Source organism: Hydra vulgaris, chromosome 08, assembly GCF_038396675.1.
Source record: "Hydra vulgaris chromosome 08, alternate assembly HydraT2T_AEP".
NCBI lineage: Eukaryota > Metazoa > Cnidaria > Hydrozoa > Anthoathecata > Hydridae > Hydra > Hydra vulgaris.
In genome coordinates this window covers 27388015-27410889 of record NC_088927.1, presented here as the reverse complement: position 1 = coordinate 27410889, position 22875 = coordinate 27388015, and the positions used below count along the sequence as shown (strand labels likewise).

The window sequence follows — 22875 nt, the reverse complement described above, 5'->3', positions numbered from 1 at the left end:
TGTTTACTGTATTTATAAAAAAAATCGTTAAATATTTTGATTTACTGGTTTTAAAAGGTGGTTCCAGACAACTTTATCTATTTACACATTAAAAATGGGCAACTTTTTTAAATAAATATTCATAAATTTAAATAATACACAAACCCATAATAGTAATTTATGTAATTCCAATAAAAACCCTAAGATTTGAAAAAAGTTTTTGTAAAGCGTTTATTTTTATTAGTAAAAAGCTAATGCTTATATATCTAAATGATAACATTTTTAGTCCCATTCCTTATACCGTAAAATCGCCTAAGCTCGGTCACTAAAGCTTTGAACATTTATTTATCACGCATAAATAAATAATTTTCAATTATTTTTCCTGAAACATACAAAAAATTACATTGATAATTGATATTGTAAAAATAAGAAAATGAAAAATAAAAACTAGTACTTAATATTTAGTTTAAAATGAAAACATCTACTTTGACCGAACTTTCAATACCATCTCATAAGTTCGGCCGCTATATAAATACTAATAACATCACAAACTCAACGTCACAAATAATGAAAATTAATTTTTAAATGTTGTTTTATTGTAAAATTATGATATAAATTCAGGTAATACCAGTAACTAAGGAGGGCGTCGCCCCGGGCTCACAAAAAAAAATCTTTTGGGCCGCCAAAGAAAACAAAAAGGAGTACATTAAAAAAAAGCCATTTTAAATATATCTATTTTTACTTTTTATTGTAGTTAGTTATTCTTACTTTTTATTTTAAGCAACTATTTTATTACTTTGGTTATTATTATACTTGCTACGCCACTGGTTAATAAAATTGAAAATATATTTTACAATTAATTTGAAAAGGTTTTTTCAATTAACAAAAAAAACACTAAATTGCGTCAAATGAGCTTTGTATGTTTATTAACAATTCTTGCACGTATCGTTGACCATAGTAGAACAGCAAGATCAACACAACCAATCGTCATAGGGTTCGCAACGCATCCATAATTGCCTTTGAGCTGTAATTTAATCTCGAAAAAAAAGTCACAAGCTTGATATTTTTTAGAACTCAAAGAACCGTCTGTTAATTTTGAAATTATGGACAAATTTTTTATTCAAGTAAAATACCATGGTGTGTATCAATTTAAAAAATGTTAAAAACTTACTGGTAAATTTACCGGTAAATTTTACATTCGCAACACATCGAAATTTCACAATTTTACTGCTAATTATCTCCTTCGTTGTTTATCCGTTAATGACTGAAGTTAGAGTTTTACAAAATTTCACTAATTTTTATAAAAATAGTAGTTAATTTTCGAAAATTAATTTTTTTTTGTAAATATAATTAATTTGGGGATTCTAAATAATACTAAGATTAAATATAATCATTTATTTTAATAATTTGCTTATTTTAGATTTTAATAGTATGCATTTTTTCAAATTGTTGTTTTGCTAAAGAATTATTTCAGCGGGTTGCATATATTATTATTTGTTTTTTTGTTGCATGCATTTGTTGCATGCATTATTATTTTTTTCATAGGTTCATATTTACGAACTAATTACAAATATTATTTGAGGAAAAAAAAATTGTAAAATCTGAGTTTTGCATACTTTTTTTATATTTTTTCTAAAATGACCGAAGTTACATGGTGACCGAACTTAAGGTATTTTACGGTATATCAAAGACAATTTTAAAAGACGATTTTTTTTAAATGTATTGAGAACATTCCAATGCTAATTATTTATATAATATACTTGTGTCACACGGGTAAAAAAGAGGTAAAACCATGGTTAAACTATGAGTCCATGGTTAAACTACGAGTCCAGTTTTGAATCATGCTTTTTTTGTAACACTTTTTTTTTTATGCTTTGTATATTATTAAGGTACACAATTTTTTATTTATTTTCAATTCAATAAATAAATGTTTATACTTTTAATAAAGTCTTTTGACACTTTTTTTTTGTTAGTACATGTGTACAATTTATTTTTTCATTAAGTGTCCGGGGCCACCCAATTTTCCCCTATAACTATTATCTAGTTTACTCTCTTAAAGTTTTACCTAATTCATAGCATGTTAACATTATTTATATCTAAATAAACTTTTGATAATGTATTTCTTTTTTTTTTTTTTTCTTTCTTTTGTTTACTAGATGCTTGTGATTTTCATAAATACTTTCATAAAGCCCCGCTCCAAGCTGGCTCGGAGCCCAAGGGCAAAATTAATTTGTGAAAGAATCTAATGTCATTAATCTACACAATTACATCGTAAATATGATTGTAATGACTTTCTTGATATAGTAAGTATTTAAGAGCCATTGTCTGAGAAATCTAGGCAAAATCTGGAAGTGATGTCTTCAAATTGTCCTTATTTTCAGATATTTTGTTAAAGACAATCAAAGTAGGCCACTGGTAAATTTTTTTCGGAAATTCCTATTTGTTTCGGAGATATTGGGTCCCAAAAACTAGCCCATTTTGATAAAATTTTGTGCTTGGAGTGCAATTGCTACTTTGAGGAGCAGTTTTAGCAACATGAAACATTTCTTTTTAATTTTTTTGCTAATCTGGGTATATTTCTACAGTCAAAGTAAAAATTCAACATGGTTACATTTTTGGTTGTCTAGAAATCATGGTCCGAAACCACAAAATTTGAAAGTTCACCCTAACTTTGAACTCTTATATCTCTTAAGGCTAATACTTGCACGTAGTTTTCTTAGGTGTTTTTGAAAGACACTAAGACATACATTGATTTTATGCAACAAAAATTATGTGAAAACAAGGACCTGGGAAGAAGTAACCTGCCAAAAATCACTTCTTGCGTTTAACGCGCTTTGATAGATTACCCATAACAACCGTGGCCTTAGGTCTGCCATGAACAGTTAAGTTATTTAGTTTCCTTAAACATGCATCTTCCAATATCTGAAAAAAAATCCATGAGTTTGGGAGATAAAAAGCCTACAGAAGTCCTAGAAGTAGTTTTATTTCGCCATTTTTTTTACTGAAAAATACCCTAGCAACGGTATAGATATGCTTAGTAACGGCTACTTTACAGCCTTAATAATTAGTACTGTAGTTAAAAATTTTAAAATAATACTTTTTTAAACGAAACTGTACAAGAGTACTTGATAAAAACGAGTTTTTTAACTTTATCAATGAAAGCACCATTAAACTTCAAGATCAACGTTTTCTCCATTTAAAATTGATGGGAAGTACAGTTTTCTAAGAATTACAATAAAAATATAAGAAGTTTATTAATGGCCAATCTGAATTTCTACGTTGTCAATATTGTCTTTTGAGAGTGAATAATCTCCTCTTTGATCAGTTGGTGTTGGTGCATCAATCTTACAAAAAACATCAAGAGACGAATATTGGAGAATATTTTCCTTGTTCGGCCACTTAAAGCAGTTCTCTCCGGGTGCAGCATAATATTCTATACAAGAAACATAAATATCATGATAATTGACCTAATAGTTGAGGTGAAGATAAAGTAACGTCTAATCATAGCTGCTTCCTGAATATTCTTTGAAGTTAGTTAATATGGTTAACAAACCAATAATATTGTAATATCTCAATACACAAAAATACAATATTATAGTGTTATAACTTCTTAAATTTTGAATTATTGCAGGAAACCATTGCATAAAGTATGGAACAACAATCCAATCACCGATTTGAAAATCAGCTGCTAACTCTTTTGCAATCAACTGAATATTGTTCCTTAAATAATCTTCGTTTTCTGGTGCATCTTTCAAATTAACAGTTTCATCAGTTACATCATCAGTTAAGTTAAACTCTTCAAAAAAAGTGGTTACCAACCTTCCTGTTTTTTTTGTTTACTCCATCTAAAAAAGTACACTTGAAGGATAAAGGAAATATTTGTCCCAAGTAAAGATAAAGTCACACTTTTTATCATACATACATAGGGTATTTGTAAATATACAAGTTAATTTACTTGCCTACAGAATAATGATCGAATTCGTTGAGTTGTCACATATTCACTTGGCTTTAACAGTGTCCTCAGCTGCTGCTGCTGAACTTGCTCTGGATTAATTTTCTTCCCACGCTCTTCTCCAGCCATAAACATATGCATTAGCAATGTTTTTTGTTTTGAAGAATATCTAAATACTTTTCTTTTTGGTAATGCCCATGTCCTTGTTTTCACATAATTTTTGTTGCATAAAATCAATGTATGTCTTAGTGTCTTTCAAAAACACCTAAGAAAACTACGTGCAAGTATTAGCCTTAAGAGATATAAGAGTTCAAAGTTAGGGTGAACTTTCAAATTTTGTGGTTTCGGACCATGATTTCTAGACAACCAAAAATGTAACCATGTTGAATTTTTACTTTGACTGTAGAAATATACCCAGATTAGCAAAAAAATTAAAAAGAAATGTTTCATGTTGCTAAAACTGCTCCTCAAAGTAGCAATTGCACTCCAAGCACAAAATTTTATCAAAATGGGCTAGTTTTTGGGACCCAATATCTCCGAAACAAATAGGAATTTCCGAAAAAAAATTTACCAGTGGCCTACTTTCATTTTCTTTAACAAATATCTGGACAATTTGAAGACATCACTTCCAGAATTTGCTTATTTTGCCTAGATTTCTCAGACAATGGCTATTAAGGCGGTCCCTAAATTATTGGGTTGTGAGAATAGATTGTCCCGTTGTCGAAGCGATCCTTCTCTCCCTTATTATTTAAATGTTATGATACTAGAAAAAAAATTTCAATTACTTTATTATTTTTATCACAATTTATTTTAAAAAATAATCAATTATTTGCATACTTCGACTAAATCGACTTTTAGTCAACTTAGTCGATTTCAAAAATGTTCAAGTCGATTTTATTCAACTTTAGAAAATATATTAATCGATTTAGTCGACAGTCAAATTATTTAATTGCCGTAACAACACAAGTTTTATCTTTTAAGGGCTTTTTGCTATAGTTAATTTTTCATTAAAAACTTTCATTAAAAACTTATTCTAATATCAAATTTTTTATTAAATCAATAATATTATCTAAAATAATAATACTACAATGTTACAAATTTTTACTAAATATTGACCGCTGTATATTTTTTGTTTATTAATTAATTTTCTTTACTAGTTCTAAAAATGTAAAAAAAGAAAACATTCTTAAGGAAAAGTATCATTAAAAGTTTTAGATGTTAGCGCCAACTGGCAACTATATCTACTTGTCATTGAAAGTTTTAAATGTATAACGTTTTTAGCGATACTCGAAAACTGGGCGCCGATAGATCGTCACAAATCTCATGGCAGGTTGTTAGCGTGTTTTTCTCGAAGCTTAGGCATGTATAAGGAAAGAAAAATAGTGGCTTGAAAGACAATGATAATATGTGTAATGTAGACGGAAAAATATGTCATTGACAGGTACTTTATATACAAGGTTTCCGCGTCCTAAAATCTATTGGAAAACGTATAAAAAGCTTTCTACATGCCTTTTATCAAAAATCCATTTAATGTTTTTGCTTAAGAAGTTATTTATTTTAAAAACATCTTAAGCTACTTTAAATACATATCTAATACATATTACAAACTTTTTTGTCCCGACTGGGTAAGTTCTGTTCTTCTCCTAAATGTTCTCCATATATGCTTTGCTATGTATATGGATATTATACTAGCAAAATGCTAAAAGATCATTAAAGGTATAGTACATAGCGTACGCAAAATATTTTGGAGCACCCATAGATGATCATTTAACAAACTTATATAGTTTTTTTTACTGAGGGAGCTAACTAAAACTAAACGAACAACAAGAGAAAAAACTGTTCGATTTAAATAAAGTAGTTTAAAAAATCACTTTATTTAATTTTTTAATTTATAATCATCTGAAAATAAAAAGTGTCTATGAACTCGAAAATTGATCTTTTGTGAACGTTTTTTGATATCAGAGGTTACTAGCTTTTTAAGTATATTTAGGGAAGGTTTTTTAGGCTTTTTAAGAAAAGTAATAAATTTATATTATTATATTATATATATTATATTATTATATAATAAATAATATTGAATAAAATTATCAGAAAAACTTTTTTAAACTATTCTATTCCATAAAAAGTAACCGCGAAAATCAAAGCTAACAAACTGCTTCCGATTTGAGAGATTAGATTGAAACCAATTTAAAGCAACTCCTTGGATTCCGTAATGTTCAAGGTTAGAAACTAAAATGGTATGATTAACGGTATCGAAAGCTTTTTGTAAGCCTATAGCCACCAACGAAATGACCTTCGTTGGACAATCTTTCGCTTGATATGATTTTCTTTTACTGGTATTGTGGTTTATCCTCCTCCGGCTAATTGCCATATAGAGGCCACATTACAAAGACCCGCAAAGACTGGTTCAGCTCCAAAAGGAGCGTCATAACCCCCTCTACGGATCGAGAGTAAAGGGAGTTTCGGAAGAACAAAGATATATTAGAGTGAAAGGCAGAAGTAGTCGAGTTAGAAAGATAGCATAGAGAAGGCGGGCAGGATTGCACACAATGTTAGAAGGTGCAATACGTACTGTTAGTTAGGTCACCTAACTAATGTACGCCGACAAAAACTTGATTGGAGTTCACTTGATAAGAACGCTTCTAAAATTAGATAACTATCATATATAAACATGTGATACATCAATACTATCGTATTTTGGGTCAAAAAATTTAAATTTGTTATTGAAAATAATTTTTACACGTACCTATGACGCGTACAACGCGTGCTCACGCGTGTAAGTGTCATTTACGCGCGCAAAATATGATTTAAATTAAAATAATCGGATTCTTTGATCCAAATACCATATAAAAGAATACCACATACTTTTTAATGTAAATTTTTCTTATGCCTAAGGGTCGTACTACACACGCGTATACGTGTTAGAGTCTTTTAAGAACACAAAGACTGGCTTAATTTAAAAAAATTAAATTCTTTAAACCAAAACACTTGCTAATTAAAAAGAAAAATTGGATTCAAAAAATATTTCATTTCATAATAATATTAAACTATATTAAATACAAAATGAATAAAGAAAACAAAAAAAGAAAAGCTAATATTAATAAAAAAGCTTTTTTTTATTATTACAGCATTAACAAAGATAAAACTTCAGGGGCAAGTGTTTTTTCATTTTCAACCTTGTATTTTTTGAAACAAATGTTTGATATTAAAGGATCACTTCTAATCAACAAGTATTGATACTGGTTCACAACACTTTTTCTAGATATCTTGGCTGAATGGTTTAATCTAGCTTTGCGAATTTCCTAATTTAGAGCCTCTTGTGACTCTTCAGAGTAGTAACCAATTGGCAGTTCTAATGTCTCAGATATCTGCACACCATGTTCCAAGAGTTTATGAGCAGTTGGGGGGAATCACATACCAGCAGTAGTTTTTGAGTATAAGAGCTGTAGTTTCATAGAAATACTGGCCAAAACTTTTAGAGTTCAACTCATAACAGGAGCATACTGATATTAGGATTGTCCTCAATCTAATAATTACATCTACTGCCAATCCCGTTATGTCAGCGAAAGTTTGTTGCCAAAGCCCTGTTTAGGCATATCAACTATAAGACTTAGCTCCTCTCTAAACCTCAGTTGATTGTTCTTTTTTCTTCTTTTTACTAATGCTTTTTCAGCAGGGGGTTTGGCAAATTTTTTTTTAATGTCTAACTTATATCCTAAATGTAAAATATATTCAAAGGATCTGAGCCAGCAATGCAGAGTAGAAAGGCCAAAAGATAAAGCTTTTTTATTGATTGGTTTAGACCTGATCAATGCTGGGTTATTAAGTTCACTGGCTTAGCTCCGCTAATATTATATAATTGGGAGGACAGAGTGTTAGTGAGTGCATTAACCACTTTACCATCAAACATGGTTAAATCTAGTTTGAACTTAAATGTGATAGTCGCATCAGGTTTGCCTTCCTTTTCTTCTAACTTTACTATAAACTTGACTAGTCCATTCATTTCTGCTTTTAAAAGTACATACTCATTTCTTATCGATTCTTCCGTTTCTTTTTGATATTGGAGATGTAGGGGTTTACAGTAATGTGTACTAGAGGGCTTCTTATTTAACCATACATTTTTGCTCATGATGGTCATTTTAAGTGGAACAATAGCTGTCTGGAAAAGACTTTGCTTGTTAACTTGGGCCTCACTAATATTTGTATCAATATATTTTTGTTTATAGACACTTTGACCGGAGGTTGGACCATCAAAACCATCTTTAAAGTGAAGTGAACCTTAAACCTCCCCCCAATTTTAGAAAACATTCTCATAGAGTCTTGCAATTCTGTAAAAGTTAATATCCTTGTCAGAGTATGAATAAGCATAACCTGTAGAGGACTTGAAGCAGATGTTTCTGTCATCCTCAGGATAATATTTGTGTCTCTCATTCTTAATTTTATGAAATAAATGATAAAAACCTCCATTATGTATTATCGATGAATTTCTAATAACTTGATATTGTTCATCAGAAAGGTCACACTGAATTTTTAAGCTCAAGGCATCTTCGGTTTTCATTTTTATCTGAAAATTTATCTCTGTGATTTTAACTTTTTCAGAGTTTGTAGCACTTTTCATAAGAACAACGAAGTTTTTTTTGTTAGGATCTCTAGTGGGTTTTTATATTGAAGCTAATGCTAATGCTTCAACAGGGTGTTCAATATGGCAACCTTAAATAAGATAATATTTAATATTTAAGCTTGTAAAAAATTTTTTAAACTGGGTTGAATTTAATTGATTAATTATTACCTTAGATCTTCTGCTACTATCACTTAAATCTTCCCAGTTCTTCCACTGTTAACCTGGACCTGCTGCAAAGTTTTTTTTGTCATCTTTTTTCAACCAAGTTCGCTTGAGCTTTAAAAGTCTAGGGAAGGTTTTTTAATGTTTCCGCAACTTTGATCAGAATTTACATTAAAATATTATTAGAGTTTTCTTTAGATTTATTATTTCAGGTTTGTCAATACTTTCAAAGTATAGACCCTCCAGTCTAAAAAATCACGTAGAAGAGCTTTGAGTAAATTATCATGATTAATTCCTAACTCTTGAACTATAGGAACTAAATGTATTCTTTTTATGTTGAATGTAAGCAATGTAAGCAGTACTATTAGCAAAACTATTGTTAGTTATTTTGTACGCAAGTTTTAATGTTAAAACATGCACTATGCCATCAAATGTTGCATATTTTGATTTTTAAGGTTTGATAATTAGCACCATCTGCTTGAGCATGAGTTTTTTTTAATAATTTACTAATAGAAACTAAATGTATTATTTGTGTGATGAATATAAGCTATGAACTATGGTTCGCTACTTTAGACGCAAGTTTTAATTAAAAACGAAAAAAAAAATTAAAAAAAAAAACGAAGTATTTAAAAGGTCTTATTTTATTTGGGACAAATGATTTTTATTTTTGCTGCTTTCATATATACCTATTAATGGGAAAATATTAAAACTACCATGAAATCTAGTGGAATCTTTGAATCTTTTAGATTTTAAACTAAACTCATAATTAAACTCAGTAATGAAAATCTAAAATTAAAATTTGTTGTCAAAAATGTTGTTAATAGTTACCAAACGTCTTAAATATATGACTTTCAATTAAATTTTGAACTATTTCTAACCATATCAATCTTAAAAGAGTGACACTAAAGCGAAACTTTTTTGAAAGAGTTTTCCAATAAATAAAAGGGCGTATAAATTGGTGAAATCTTAAAAAATTATTCGAAAAAAAATTAATCATTGTCTTTTAGTGGTATTCTTCTTTGGAATTCTTTTGAAAAAATTCTTTTAATTTTGCCTTGGAATTCCAGCATGAGCGTCCTTCTGGGGTAAATTTTCTTGTCGTGGAACGACCTCATTCTATTGCAATATATTATATATAATAGTTCGTTAGTTAATGGTTTTCCAATATAAAATTTATTTACAAAAATTGATGAAAAGAAAAGACGTGATTTGAAAGTGTTTTTAAGAGGTATTAGGTATGGGTATATTTTGTGAATGAGGGCTAAAGTGTATTTTATTATAGGTTGAACTTTTTCACATGTAAATATGTGTTGTATGTTTTCTGATTTCTTTATACATTCTTGGCAGATATCGTCTTCTTTACAGCCTATTTTTTTTAAAAGTGTATTGGTGGGTAGTGCAAAATGTACTAGCTTATACTTTATTTCATCGGCTTTGTTGTTGCTTTCGTTTTTGTGTATGGATATAAACAAATGAGCCCGTTCTTTTGTTGAGGTATTATTCATACTGTTGAAAATATGCTTCTATCTTTAAAATTTATCGGTTGTAATTTTATTTTTGTTATTTAGGGAAGTGTTGTAAATTGCTTTAGGAGTTAAGTCGTAGTCGTAGTCGACGGTTATTTTTGGTGCTTTTGCACAACGACCTTTTTATTGTAGTCGAAGCTTTGCCGTTTTTTATGGATTTTGACTTATTTTTGTTTTTAAAAGTGATCGCTATTTAATAACAAATCTTTTCATTTTAAAAGTTGTCTAATTTTGCTTGTTGGTTTGTTATTCCTTTTTTTTAATAATAGACTTTTTTCCATTTTATACATCTTTTAATTTTTAAAATTGGCCAAAATTGCTTGTGGGATTGTATTTTTTTTAAATCTTTTGAAAATACTTTTTTTTTTTTTTTTTTTTTAAATTTTGTTTAATAATAACATATCGTAACTCTTTGTAAAGACTAAAAAGTAGAAAATAGAATATAACAAAAACATTCGCTCAATAATATAATCTTTTTTGTAGTAAAAAGTAGAAAATAAACTTTTTAATTTAAATTTAATAGTTCAGTAAACTAAAGATTGAGAGGTCTGCACAAGGTATATATAGAAACATACCTGAGAATCTTTAGTTTACTGAATTATCAAAAAAGATTATATTTTTGAGCAAATGTTATTGCTATATTTTTTTTATTCTTTTCCCTCACTTGATAAAAATTTTCCTCAACTTACTTTGATCTTCTTGGTCAACAAAAACTAACAATTTTCAGAGAGATTAGCTACTAAATTGGTTGCGGGTTTATTTGTAAAAAAATCACAAATTTTAAACAAAATCTTTGTATTGAAAACAGTAATATTAAATAGGCTCATTTTAAATAGGCTTGCGGGTTTGTAATTTTTTATATAATTTTACGTTGTTGAGAAAAATATTTTTTATACTTTTAAATTAGTTAATATTGCTTGTGGGTTTGTATCTTTTTTAAATCTTTTTTTTTTTTATTAAGATACAAAAAAAACTTACAACATAATAATTATGTTGTAAGTTTTTTTTTCAATAATAACAAATAATACAAATAATAGCAAATAACAATAAGTTTTTTTTTTAAATAATATTAAAATTATTTGATGCTGATCGCCTGATCCTCCAAAATGATTTAAACATTGTCACAGAATGGTCAAAGGAATGACTAATGGAGTTAAATGTTCCAAAATGTAAAGTTATGCACCTTGGTTATGAAAATAATAATCATGAATATGTAATGAATGATGGAAATATATCACTTACTCTTGAGTCAACGGATATTGAGAGAGACCTGGGTATCTTTATATCTAATGATCTAAAATGGAATCAACACATACAAGTTGCAACACATAAAGCGAATATGATACTTGGCCTATTAAAAAAAACATTTAGATCAAGAGATACGAAGCTTTGAAGTAAATTATACACTACGTATGTTAGGCCGCACCTGGAATTCGCTATTCCGGTATGGTGTCCTTACTTAAAAGGTGACATCAAAGAAATCAAAAAAGTTCAGCACCAAGCAACGTACCTCATGATTTAATAAGATTACCTTACGCTGAAAGGTGTCGGTGGCTCAATTTTATTACTTTGGAAACTCGCAGGAGACGTGGCAACTTAATCCAACAGTTTAAGCTAGAAAACGGTTTTGAAAGTATCAGTTGGCATAATCCACCAATTCGCAGATCATCTTCCAACGTCCTAATGCGTGAATTCACATATAATAATGCTCGTCACTATATATTTACAAATCGTATTGTCAATGATTGAAATAACTTGCCGTCAGCGTGCAAAAAGGTTGCGTCAGTTAATGCATTTAAGAATAGAATTGACAAGTATTTTTTTTCTCCAGCTGCAAACAGTACATCTTTTACTCAAGATGAGTTGCACGTTTATTAATTAATTCGTGCTTTAGCAGCAACAAACATTGACTTTTTAGATACTACTCGTCATAGATGTAAACGTTAATTAAATGAAAGCAACCTTTTTTCCCTTTTTCCCAATTTTGATATCAACTTACTTGCTATGAAATAACAATTGCTTTTTTTTACTTAAAGTTTATATTTCACTAACCATAAATTTTTGTATAATTTGTTAGTTTTGTTTGTTTGTTTTTTAATTATTTGTCATTTTATCTACGATAACTTATTTAAATATATTACTGTTACTATTACTATTTTATCTAATATTAGTTTAAAGATATACTACATGTGTGGGAGGACGAGTTTAAAGATATACTACATGTGTGGGAGGACGAGTTTAAAGATATACTACATGTGTGGGAGGACGAGGGTCGTAATGCAAATGAAATATTTGTACTATATGTTATTTTTATATAAAATATTTTTATCCTTTTAAAAACAAAAATTCCGCTCCTTTAATCAGGAAATACTCCGTTTATTTAATAAGGATAAAAAGCTCGATTTAACTACAAATGTCTTGACAAACGCATTGCTAAATACCGTGACTAAAAAGTAGAAATTAAAATATAGCAAAAACATTTACGAAAAAATATAATCTTTTTTGTACTAAAAAGTAAGAAATAAAATTTTTAATTTAAATTTAATAGTTCAGTAAACTAAAGATTGACAGGTCTGCACAAGGTATATATAGAAACATACCTGTGAATCTTTAGTTTACTGAACTATTAAATTTAAATTAAAAAGTTTATTTTCTACTTTTTAGTACAAAAAAGATTATATTTTTTAGCAATTATTTTTGCTATATTTTATTTCGGTTATACTTATTAAAGCGTAGCATGTAGAGAGTTTTGATCGAAATCCAAACTGAAATTTATTTAAACAGTTAAAGGAGCTTAAAAATGATTGTATTTTAGAATATATTAGTTTTTTAAGGAGCTTGCTAGAATTGAAATTGATCTATTGTTAGTACATGAGAGTTTTGAGCCATTTTTATATACTGGAAAGACACAAGATAATTTCAAATTATCAGGAAAAATTCCATTTAAGAAGGAGATATTAAATTGCTTAGAAAGCTTAGAAAGTTTTGAATTCTTCGCAGATTAGAGCTGGTTCAGTTAAGTATGTTTCGATAAATTGTAATTGCAACTTGGCGGTACATTATTGACATTTTTAACATTTATTAGACTTTTTATGCTTTACCAGGTTTCACGAAGATTTTTTACATTTTATGAAAATAATTTTTTGAAATGTATATTTTTACTCAGTTTTATTAGATTAATTATGGTATATTTATAGCGTTTAAAGATATTTGTTGGATCTTTTATTCTTATAAAGATAGCGTTCAAATTATATTTGTTGGATCTTTTATTCTTAATATTTTTCCTTGAATAAGATTACGAATTTGAATTGATTTCATTGTTCCATTACTAATTCATGGCTTGATTTGACGCTTGTAGCTCTTAATACTAATTTTTTAGCGGAATAAATGGGCGAATATTATAAGAAGTAAGTAAGTTTAAAAACTCAAAAGTTGCAAAGTCAGAGTTTAAGTGTATTAGATCCATGTCAATCGCCAAGTAAAAAATCAGATTTATTTTCAGTAGATAATTTTTGGAGAAGGACAGACATTTTATTATTAAAATCTTTTACATTCATGCTAGAGTTTCTGTATATGTATCCAACACTAACATTGATTTTTGGGGAAAAATTATTTCAACTAAAGTATATTCTAAATAGTTTGGTATGTATAATATGATCAAATAATATCTTCTTTTATAAATCAGTTTTTTTGATAAATATAACAAGGTTCCAGCACAAGAAGATTTGGTTAGTGTGTGCTCAAAATTATAATTTTGAATAATAATTGGATGTGTGGAAGGAGACTTAAATAAATATAAAGCTGATGATTGCCGCCAGGCATGAAACTCTGAGTACCAACAAAAGTAAAATTTTTTTATTTATATATATATATATATATATATATATATATATATATATATATATATATATATATATATATATATATATATATATATATATATATATATATATATATATATATATATATGTAAACAGCATTAAAATGTATTCTACAATATAGAGTGCTCAATGTTCTTAAAAGAACAGAGCAATTTTAAATTAACTTTCACAGAGCTGTAGGAATGGATGGGTATGCGAGAAGTGCAGTCGCACAGGGTGGAAATTTTTGCATAATTTGGAAACTAAATTTATATCTATACATATATAATATATATTATATGTATAGTATACATTAGTTTTAACTTTGATGTATGATAAAATTATTAATATGTAGGGGAAAGGGGGCTAAATACTACCCCTAAGGAGAAAAATTATAAAAAATAAAACTTAATGTAGGAAAACCTTTATTTTTAGATAGAAACAAGCATTGTTGAAACTAAAACAAACAATCATGATTTCAAGATGTAAATATTAAAATAAAGAGCACACTAATAAAAACTAAAAATAAACAAGGTGGTACTAATTACCCACAAGAAGGTTCAAATAGTACCACTAGTGAGGCTAATAAGTACCAAAGGGTATGAAGAAAAAAAAAGTTCAGCACTAATAATAAGTAATAAATAAAACAATAACTGGTTCATTCTACACTTGTAAAATATGTTTATTGACATAATTCACATATATAACTATCATGTGACCCATTTTGAGACTCAGATGATGAGCATGCAACATGTACCCATGCTCCACAAATTAAACACTGGATCATATCCTCCTCAATGTCCTCATCACAAATGAAGCAGTACCAACGCTGCCCTTTGTTATCTTTAGAGGTTGGGGTAATTATTACCACAGGTACAATTTGCCCCACCATCACAGGTACGATTTACCCGACTAAGACTAAACATAGTTTTCTACTTCAGTGTTTTAATGGGCAAAGTGAATCGGAAAAAAACGTATTTATTAATAAAGAAGAATGGATGGGCTAACACCATAAAAAAATATAAATAAGTTACGTATATCCACGCCTGCAAGGTACGACTAGTAGGACAGTGTAATTATTACATCAAATAGTGTAAAAAAAGGGAAACAGACGTACCTTCTTTCTTTAACGTTCGATTCCGCCATTTTTTGGTCATTATACATATTTCATCTGCTGGCTTGATTTTATCGTGTTTTTGCCAATTTCAACGAATCAGAAAAAAAAACAATGACACTGGTACGAATTGCACAGCGGTACTATTTACCCCCCTTTCCCCTAATCACTAATTGCAAATCATTATCTTATTTCATTACTTATATATAAATTTTTATTGTATACATATAATTTTTGCTTCGGCGTCGCAATGAACATTTTCAGCATCTGCATCAAAATAGAAATGGGGGAGGTGATTTTAAAAACAGATTGCAGAAAGTAAATACAAAGTATGAATAAATAAATGTATGAACGAATCTATGTGACATCGCATCAATTAACTTTCAATTTTATCGTTTATCCAGAATTTATTGCATTGCATCCAGCTAAATAATTTTAGCATTTTTGTTATGTTAATGTTAGTTAATTAGATTCAGATATTTTTCAGGGCCAACGACACGGGTTTCGAAGTAAGATGGGGGGGGGGGGGAAGGGGCACAATTGTCAATTTTTAAAAAAAGTCTTCTATACGTAGAATTTTCTTATCAAAAAAGGTCCTTTAGAAAAAAAGTGCACGTGCCCCTCTAACCCTCTCCCCCTACTTCCCCCATGACGTCGGCCCATTTTTTTTATTTATATATTTTAGTAAACTTCCCTTTAAGTATGTGTTTAGAAAAGGTTGGGTATTTTTTTATTATACTTTATGAAAATAATATAATAATATTAAGTATATATCGAAAAAACATCAAATTGTTATATAAAATGTAATTAACTTTAAACAACATTTTTATTTTTATTTTTTATTTTTTTATCTTTATTTATCTTTAATGGATAATCTAAAAAGTGCCAATCCACTTTATCTTTAACAGCTTATTTATAAATATTCTTTAAAAGCTGCTTACCCAAACATGGAAATCTGTCTGAGGATATTTTTGACACTACCAGTGACAGTTGCATCTTGTAAAAGAAGTTCTTGTAAGTTGAAGATAATAAAAAACTACTTAAGGTCTTCAATGGGTCAAGACAGATTATCAAATTTTTCACCTCAATTGAATCAACACTGAAAAACTCAGCTAATTATAATGATGCTAGAAATCCATCACTGAAGGCCAGAAGAGTAAACCAAAAATGACATTTAAAAAACTTTGAAGCATTGTTATCATTGAAGTATAATAAAAATGAAAATTAGTTTGACCTTTTTTTTTTTGGAAGGGGCGCTACCAGTCTCGCACCAGGCGTCGTTTTGGCTTGCTTCGGCACTGAATTTTCATTCAAAACATACATAACTGACCTTACTCTTAAATTAAGCCATTCCAACGGCATGTTAGCTAAAGTTTGACATTATGTTAACTTTGAAACGTTACTCTATATATCACTCAATTTACGGTTCGCATTTACGATATGCTTGTCAAGTTTTTTTTTTGTTTTGTTTATTTATTTCGCCGTTTAATAACTTTTACAATTTAAAAGTGTATAAATAAAAACACTGGCGGGGCAAGTAGAAGACATTATTTTGTCTTATCACCGAGCCCCAAACGATACGTATTTACATTAACCGTACTTATACTTTACAAACTATTTATTGAAAATTATAAATGTAAAAATAAATAACAATTAGTTTAAGAAATACTTCAAGAACAATATTCATGTTAAGAGTAATAATCAAGATAAAAAGAAAAATTTTTTTTTTGAAAAATATGAAAATAAAACATATAACAATTTGTAATAATTAATACTTAAATAAAGAACGAAAAATTAAAAGTAAAAGAGTACTTAATTTAAAAAAACCGTAATATTTATGTATATTTTAAAGTTTGTGGACAATCTAAAATCGTCTGTCTTTCTAAAATCATTTCATTTAAAAATAGAGCAATACAAATAATTAATTTCTGCCTGAAATTTTCCATGCGACATCTTGCATCTTACATCCAAAATTCTTCGTTTCTATGACTTAATTCAGTTCTTAAATTGTTCATTAGTCTGTGATCAAGAACATGGTCTCCTTCCTACGTATTTCATAACTAATTTAATATTAGGATAACGTGTGGGCATAGTCTAAGATACGTCACTTACAATAACTTAACTATTCAATTAAAAGACAACTAAACATAGAATTAATTCCATTACATACCAGTGTATCCTTTCTTGGAACACCCTAAAATCAAATTTCATCCTTAGGTCCAAGAATCTTTTCTTAAGGTCAGTTCATCATTTCTACCTAAAGAGTTACGCTTAACTTTATTTTTTACCTCTAAAACTTTTTTGTGTATATGTACATCTTATAATTTTTTATTTGTGCATGTATATATGTGAACACAGTGGCGGCGTTAGGGTAGGGCCTGGTTGGGCGATGGCCCAGGGCGCCGAATATAAAGGGGCGAAACTAATTGGTTATTTTACCCTTAGCCTTTTTTTTGAATGGGGTTAAATTGAGCTAGGGGCGCCGTAGAAATCTCACCCAGGGCGCTGGTAGTGCTAAAACCGGCACTGTGTGAACACATTATATTAAATACTTTACCTATATCTTACCTCTTTTAAAAGCCTGTTTTATGAGTGTTGCTATATGAAATATTTTGAAATTATACTTTATTATGTGGTTAATTTATTTCTAATGTTATTTTTTTGGTCTTTTTTTTCTCTTATTTAGATCATTGCGTTTTATTAGTGAATCACTATTTGCAATGACCTGTGTTTTTTTTTTTTTTTTGTAACGTTCTTATTGACACAATAAATAATTTTGATAGAATAAATTTTAAGGAATAAATATATTGATCTATGAATATAATAATATCATTATTATTAAATTTATTATTTATTGTATACTATACTAATATATATATTAGGGTTATGACTTTTTTTCAACCCCATGCTCCTGTACTGCTTGATGAACTTTTACCTAAAATCACAAAATGAACTATTATTTGCATACTTTTTGAAAAAAAGTTCACCCCGCCATGGAAAAATCAATTTTGACATAAGTACTACTATATGTAACCCAGTGGGTACAAAACGTATTTTAAACGAATGAATATGTATTAATGCGTTTTAATATAAGTTTTAGACGTTATAAATACGTCTAGGGCCCACTAGGAATACATAGTAGTACTTATGTCAAAATACATAGTAGTACTTATGTCAATATATATATATATATATATATATATATATATATATATATATATATATATGTAAACTATGTTAGTGTATTTTACAAATAGAGTGCTCAATGTTCTTAAAGAACAGAGCAATAATTAATTAGTAAAAAACACTTATCTAACTTTTATCTTCGACTTGAAGTTTCACCATTGCTGGATCATCAGGAAGAGTTACTAAATCTCAAAAAATTCAATTTATAGAAAAAAATATTTTACAAGAAGTTATAAATTATTATAAAAAATTTTAAATTACTTTATTTTTTTGTTAACGGGAAGTTACAGAAAGTAATTATGAAATAATTTTCTTTGGAATGGGGATAGTTTTATTTGGTCATTTGTTTTTATAATTTTTTAAGAGGTATTTATTTTCGTGCCTACATTTAGAAATTAATTCAGATTTTTTATTTAATAAATAATATTTTATTTAATAAATATTTTATTTAATAATTTTATTTAATAAATAATTAATCAAGAAAATTTATTAAATAAAAAATCAAGAAAATTTATTAAATAAAAAATCTGAATTAATTTCTAAATGTAGGCACGAAAATAAATACCTCTTAAAAAATTATTAAAAAAAATGACCAAATTAAACTATCCCCATTCCATGTTTTATTATTTAGTTACTCCCCAAGACAGCACTATCACGTCACTTGCCAAGATGTTGACTATTACGAAGCATGTTTCACAGGCGAAGGAGGATGCGCTACTAATATGGTATCAAGAACAGTAATGTTCAATTCAACTAGAGAGGTAATTATATCTCTCGGACATTCTTGTTCGTGTGAAATTCTCAGAAATTCAGTTTTCTCTGATTTTATTTAAAAAAAAAATATTGAAAACATTTAATAGAAGCAATAAGAAGTCTAACATAATTCATGAAGTATTAATATAAGAATATATATAAGAATTCATGAACAGCAGAAGCTATTTAAATTTGATCCACTGAAGCGTTTTATTAACTATGATGTAATTTGATATTTGTCCGTTCGTATGCATACAGACAATTTTAAGAGTTGTGGTTTAGTCTTTTTTTATTTTGATCTTACAAATGAGCTGGTTTTTATAAAAACTATATTGATTTTATAACTATCTGTTATATAAGACATTTTATAACTTTTTGTTATATAACATTGTTATCTCTGTTATATAAGACAAACTTCGTGATTTGAAATCCTTATAATCTATTTTATCTTTTATATAAAAAAGTATAGATGTAATAAATGTGTAAAAGCATAAAAAACAAATCTTGTATTTCCTTTTTATAAATTTCCTCATTTTTTTTTTTTTTTTTAGTTTAAAAAATATAAAACGTACTAACTTTTTCAAATGTTTAACTGTTTGTCAAATGAGTAAACTTTAAAAAAAACTACAATTTTTGGAGCCTGGAAACAAAGGATATACATATTTGGTGTCTTACCCAAAATGTTTAAAGACAATAAGTATCTTGAATAAAGTTGTTCCTTAATTTTACATGACCAAATACATATTATTGTTATTTGTAGTGAAAAATTTTTAAGGATGTAATTCCTTATAATTAATTTAAAAATTCTATTTGCATGGGAGATTTTTATTGACATGACCTTTTATATGATTTACTTTAATGAGGATATGAGTGGAGTTGGAGCTCCATCATGATGCAAGATCTTTTAATTTTGCCTAAAAATCCTCTAAAGAAATACTTTTTCCGTGATAAAAAATAATTTTTTTTTTCGTTTTTGCTTGACTTTATTCTCGACATCAACATGACGCAATCGCTTAAGTACATTAACTACTGCTAGACTTATATTGTTTTTAACAGTTTCAACATTGCTATCAGCATCTGGCAAACGATTGAGGACGATACTAAAAGCTAATGGGTAAACATCCAATATATTTTAAAAACTAGCAAACAAATTGCAGCATACCTCTTGATCTGATGAATGTATATAAATGGGCACAAGATGTATGTTAAACGTCAAAAATATATATTAATGCGTTTTAATACATGTTTTCGACGATTTAAACAAGTCTTTTGCCCAATGGGCATATAAGTGTACAAAGTTTTCAACAAAGAAAGTTATTCTTTGTAGTTGTCTGTACTTATTTGAACACGAGGTATTCCATTAGGGTATATCATACGTTTAAAATATTTTAAAAAAGTAGGTATTTCTAAGGAACATTCAAATAAAACTTTTTTTTTGGGGTGAAATTTAATTAGAAAACTGCAATATTTAAGTAAATAATGTGAAAATTAAAACATTGGATAAAATTTTAAAAAAAGTTAAAAGATAAATAATAAATTTTATTACACATGATTGTTAAAACATTTTACCAGAAAAATTTTTTTTTTATTATTTATGCGTTACTAACAATTAAAAAAAAATACTTTTTACAGTACTAAAAACCAAGCAAATTTAATAAAAATTAAAGTTTTGAATGAGAATTGTCAATTGGCACCCACACAATTATTTTACGTCATACATGACATCTTTAGCCATTTGCAACTGCAACCGTAAGTATGTTCATGCTTTTGTCAAATAAGGATGTTTTGCAAAAAATCGTGCCAATTAAATTCTGAAAACAAAAGTACCAAAAAAATTTGCTGGTGCGTGTTAGCTCATTTGCCCTCATGCGTGAGGGTAACGAGCTGACAAAAAGTGTTACTATCTTATACTTAATATAAAATCATCAACAAATTTAAATGTTATTTATATTCCTTTGCTGTGCAAAAGTTATGATTATGTAAACTTAAACTCTTTCTAAAATAAGAGGGTTGAAAATTTTTCATGATCATAACTTTTGAACACTAAAAGAGTGTTATATGAAAGTTAAAACCTGTAAATGGCTTGCTTGAAATGCAAACTTATAAAAAGCCAAAGAATTGCCTGACCAGTTGTGAGCCACCCGCTAAAGAAAAGATTGCCACAATTACCTGAGGTTTTTAACCAAATTTTTTTTAAAAGATGCAATATCTGCTTCTTTTCTCTTCCTTTTTTTCCCAGTATTAACCTGTCTTTCTTTTACTATCTTGTTTTTGATATATTTAGTAGCCTGACTTTTTACCAATTTTATATCTTTGAGATCTCAGCCATAACAAATCAAGTTGTGGCATCTTAATATCTATAGAAAAAATGCATAAAATGTGAACTCCTGCAGAATAATTTTTAACCTAGAGAATTTTATCTGTATAAGGTAAAACCTACGGTTGCATATAACACATAAGGTTGCACCTACATTTTGTTATATCCAACAAATAGCCCAGCTTACCTTCCCACAGTTTGACAGTTTTTTGTTTTTTTTTCTTCTTCAATTAGAAATGTCTTTGTACTTTTAAAATTTTAGCCGACAGGGTCTTTTGAGATATGACTATAGGGGTCTTGAATAATTTAAATACTTGTAAATAAATGTAAAAATATATTAATGTCTATAGATTAATACAAGTTTAACGATGTAATACAATTTTTATAAATAGCATTTTTCAAAAAGTAACTTTGTAAAAAGCTTAAATTATCCAATGTCTTGTCTCCTAACCGAGATCTAATTTTAGTACAAATTAGTTCTCAGCTCCTGACATTACAGTCAGGATTAATATTTGTTGGACGAATGGTCATTAAATAGTCAAAAGCTATTTGAATATATTTCCTACAAATATTTTCTTGTTGAAAGTACTCTAATTCATTCTTTATAACTTCTTTCAGATGTTTATTGTTACTTTCTTCTAAGGTAGTTATACCTTGGTTCTTGATCTATTCAAATCTAAATTTGATTTAGCATTTAGTTGTTTTGGATGCCAGATTCTGTCAGAAGTGTGTCGGACTGCTATCGCCAAATCCCACATTAGTGTACAAGATGCTTTCTACAATGTCAATAATACACTGTAAAAAATGTCATGCCAAATTGTCTAATAAAACTCCCATGTCACGAAGCCCGATTTTTCACGCGACATAAAGAATTAAATTTTATCACGCGACATAAAGAATTAAAGTTGTCACGCGACTTTCAGATATTGCGTTTGGCGTGACATTTAAAATTATAGTTGTAACGCGACTTTCTAAAATTAAGTATGGCGTGACATTTAACTTTTTATTTGTCACGGGACATCTAAAACACTATCGTGTCGCGTGTCACCAAGCCCTATTTTTCACGTCACATTTAGATAAATTAAACATGGCGTGAAAAATCGGTCTTGGTGACATGCGACATGATAGTGATTTAGATGTCCTGTTACAAAAAAAATTATAATTCACGCCATAATTAAACATAATAAATAAGAAGAACTAAGAAACGATAAAAATTATATTTTATTTGTTTTAAGAAAAGTCATCAAATATGTTTGACAAATATATTTGCTTATATATAAGCAAATAAATTTTTCATGTTTCAGAAGTCAATATAAAATGTCAGTATAACACGACAACACAAGATTTTGCATTTTTTGAGCCTAAATTTATTTGTGCAATCAAATAGTAGTTGCAAGACATATGC

The 22875-nt window shown here is 28.3% G+C and overlaps 1 protein-coding gene across 1 annotated transcript in view; it reads left to right on the top strand.

Annotated features, from left to right (window-relative positions):
• The window catches only part of LOC136083716 (uncharacterized), a 29625-nt gene extending 9970 nt beyond the window's left edge, over positions 1-19655 (top strand). The window contains exon 4 of the mRNA XM_065803348.1: positions 19032-19655. Within this exon, the coding sequence (XP_065659420.1) occupies positions 19032-19233 (202 nt within the window). The 3' untranslated portion in view covers positions 19234-19655. The remainder of the gene's footprint in view (positions 1-19031) is intronic.
• The last annotated feature ends 3220 nt before the right edge of the window (positions 19656-22875 follow it).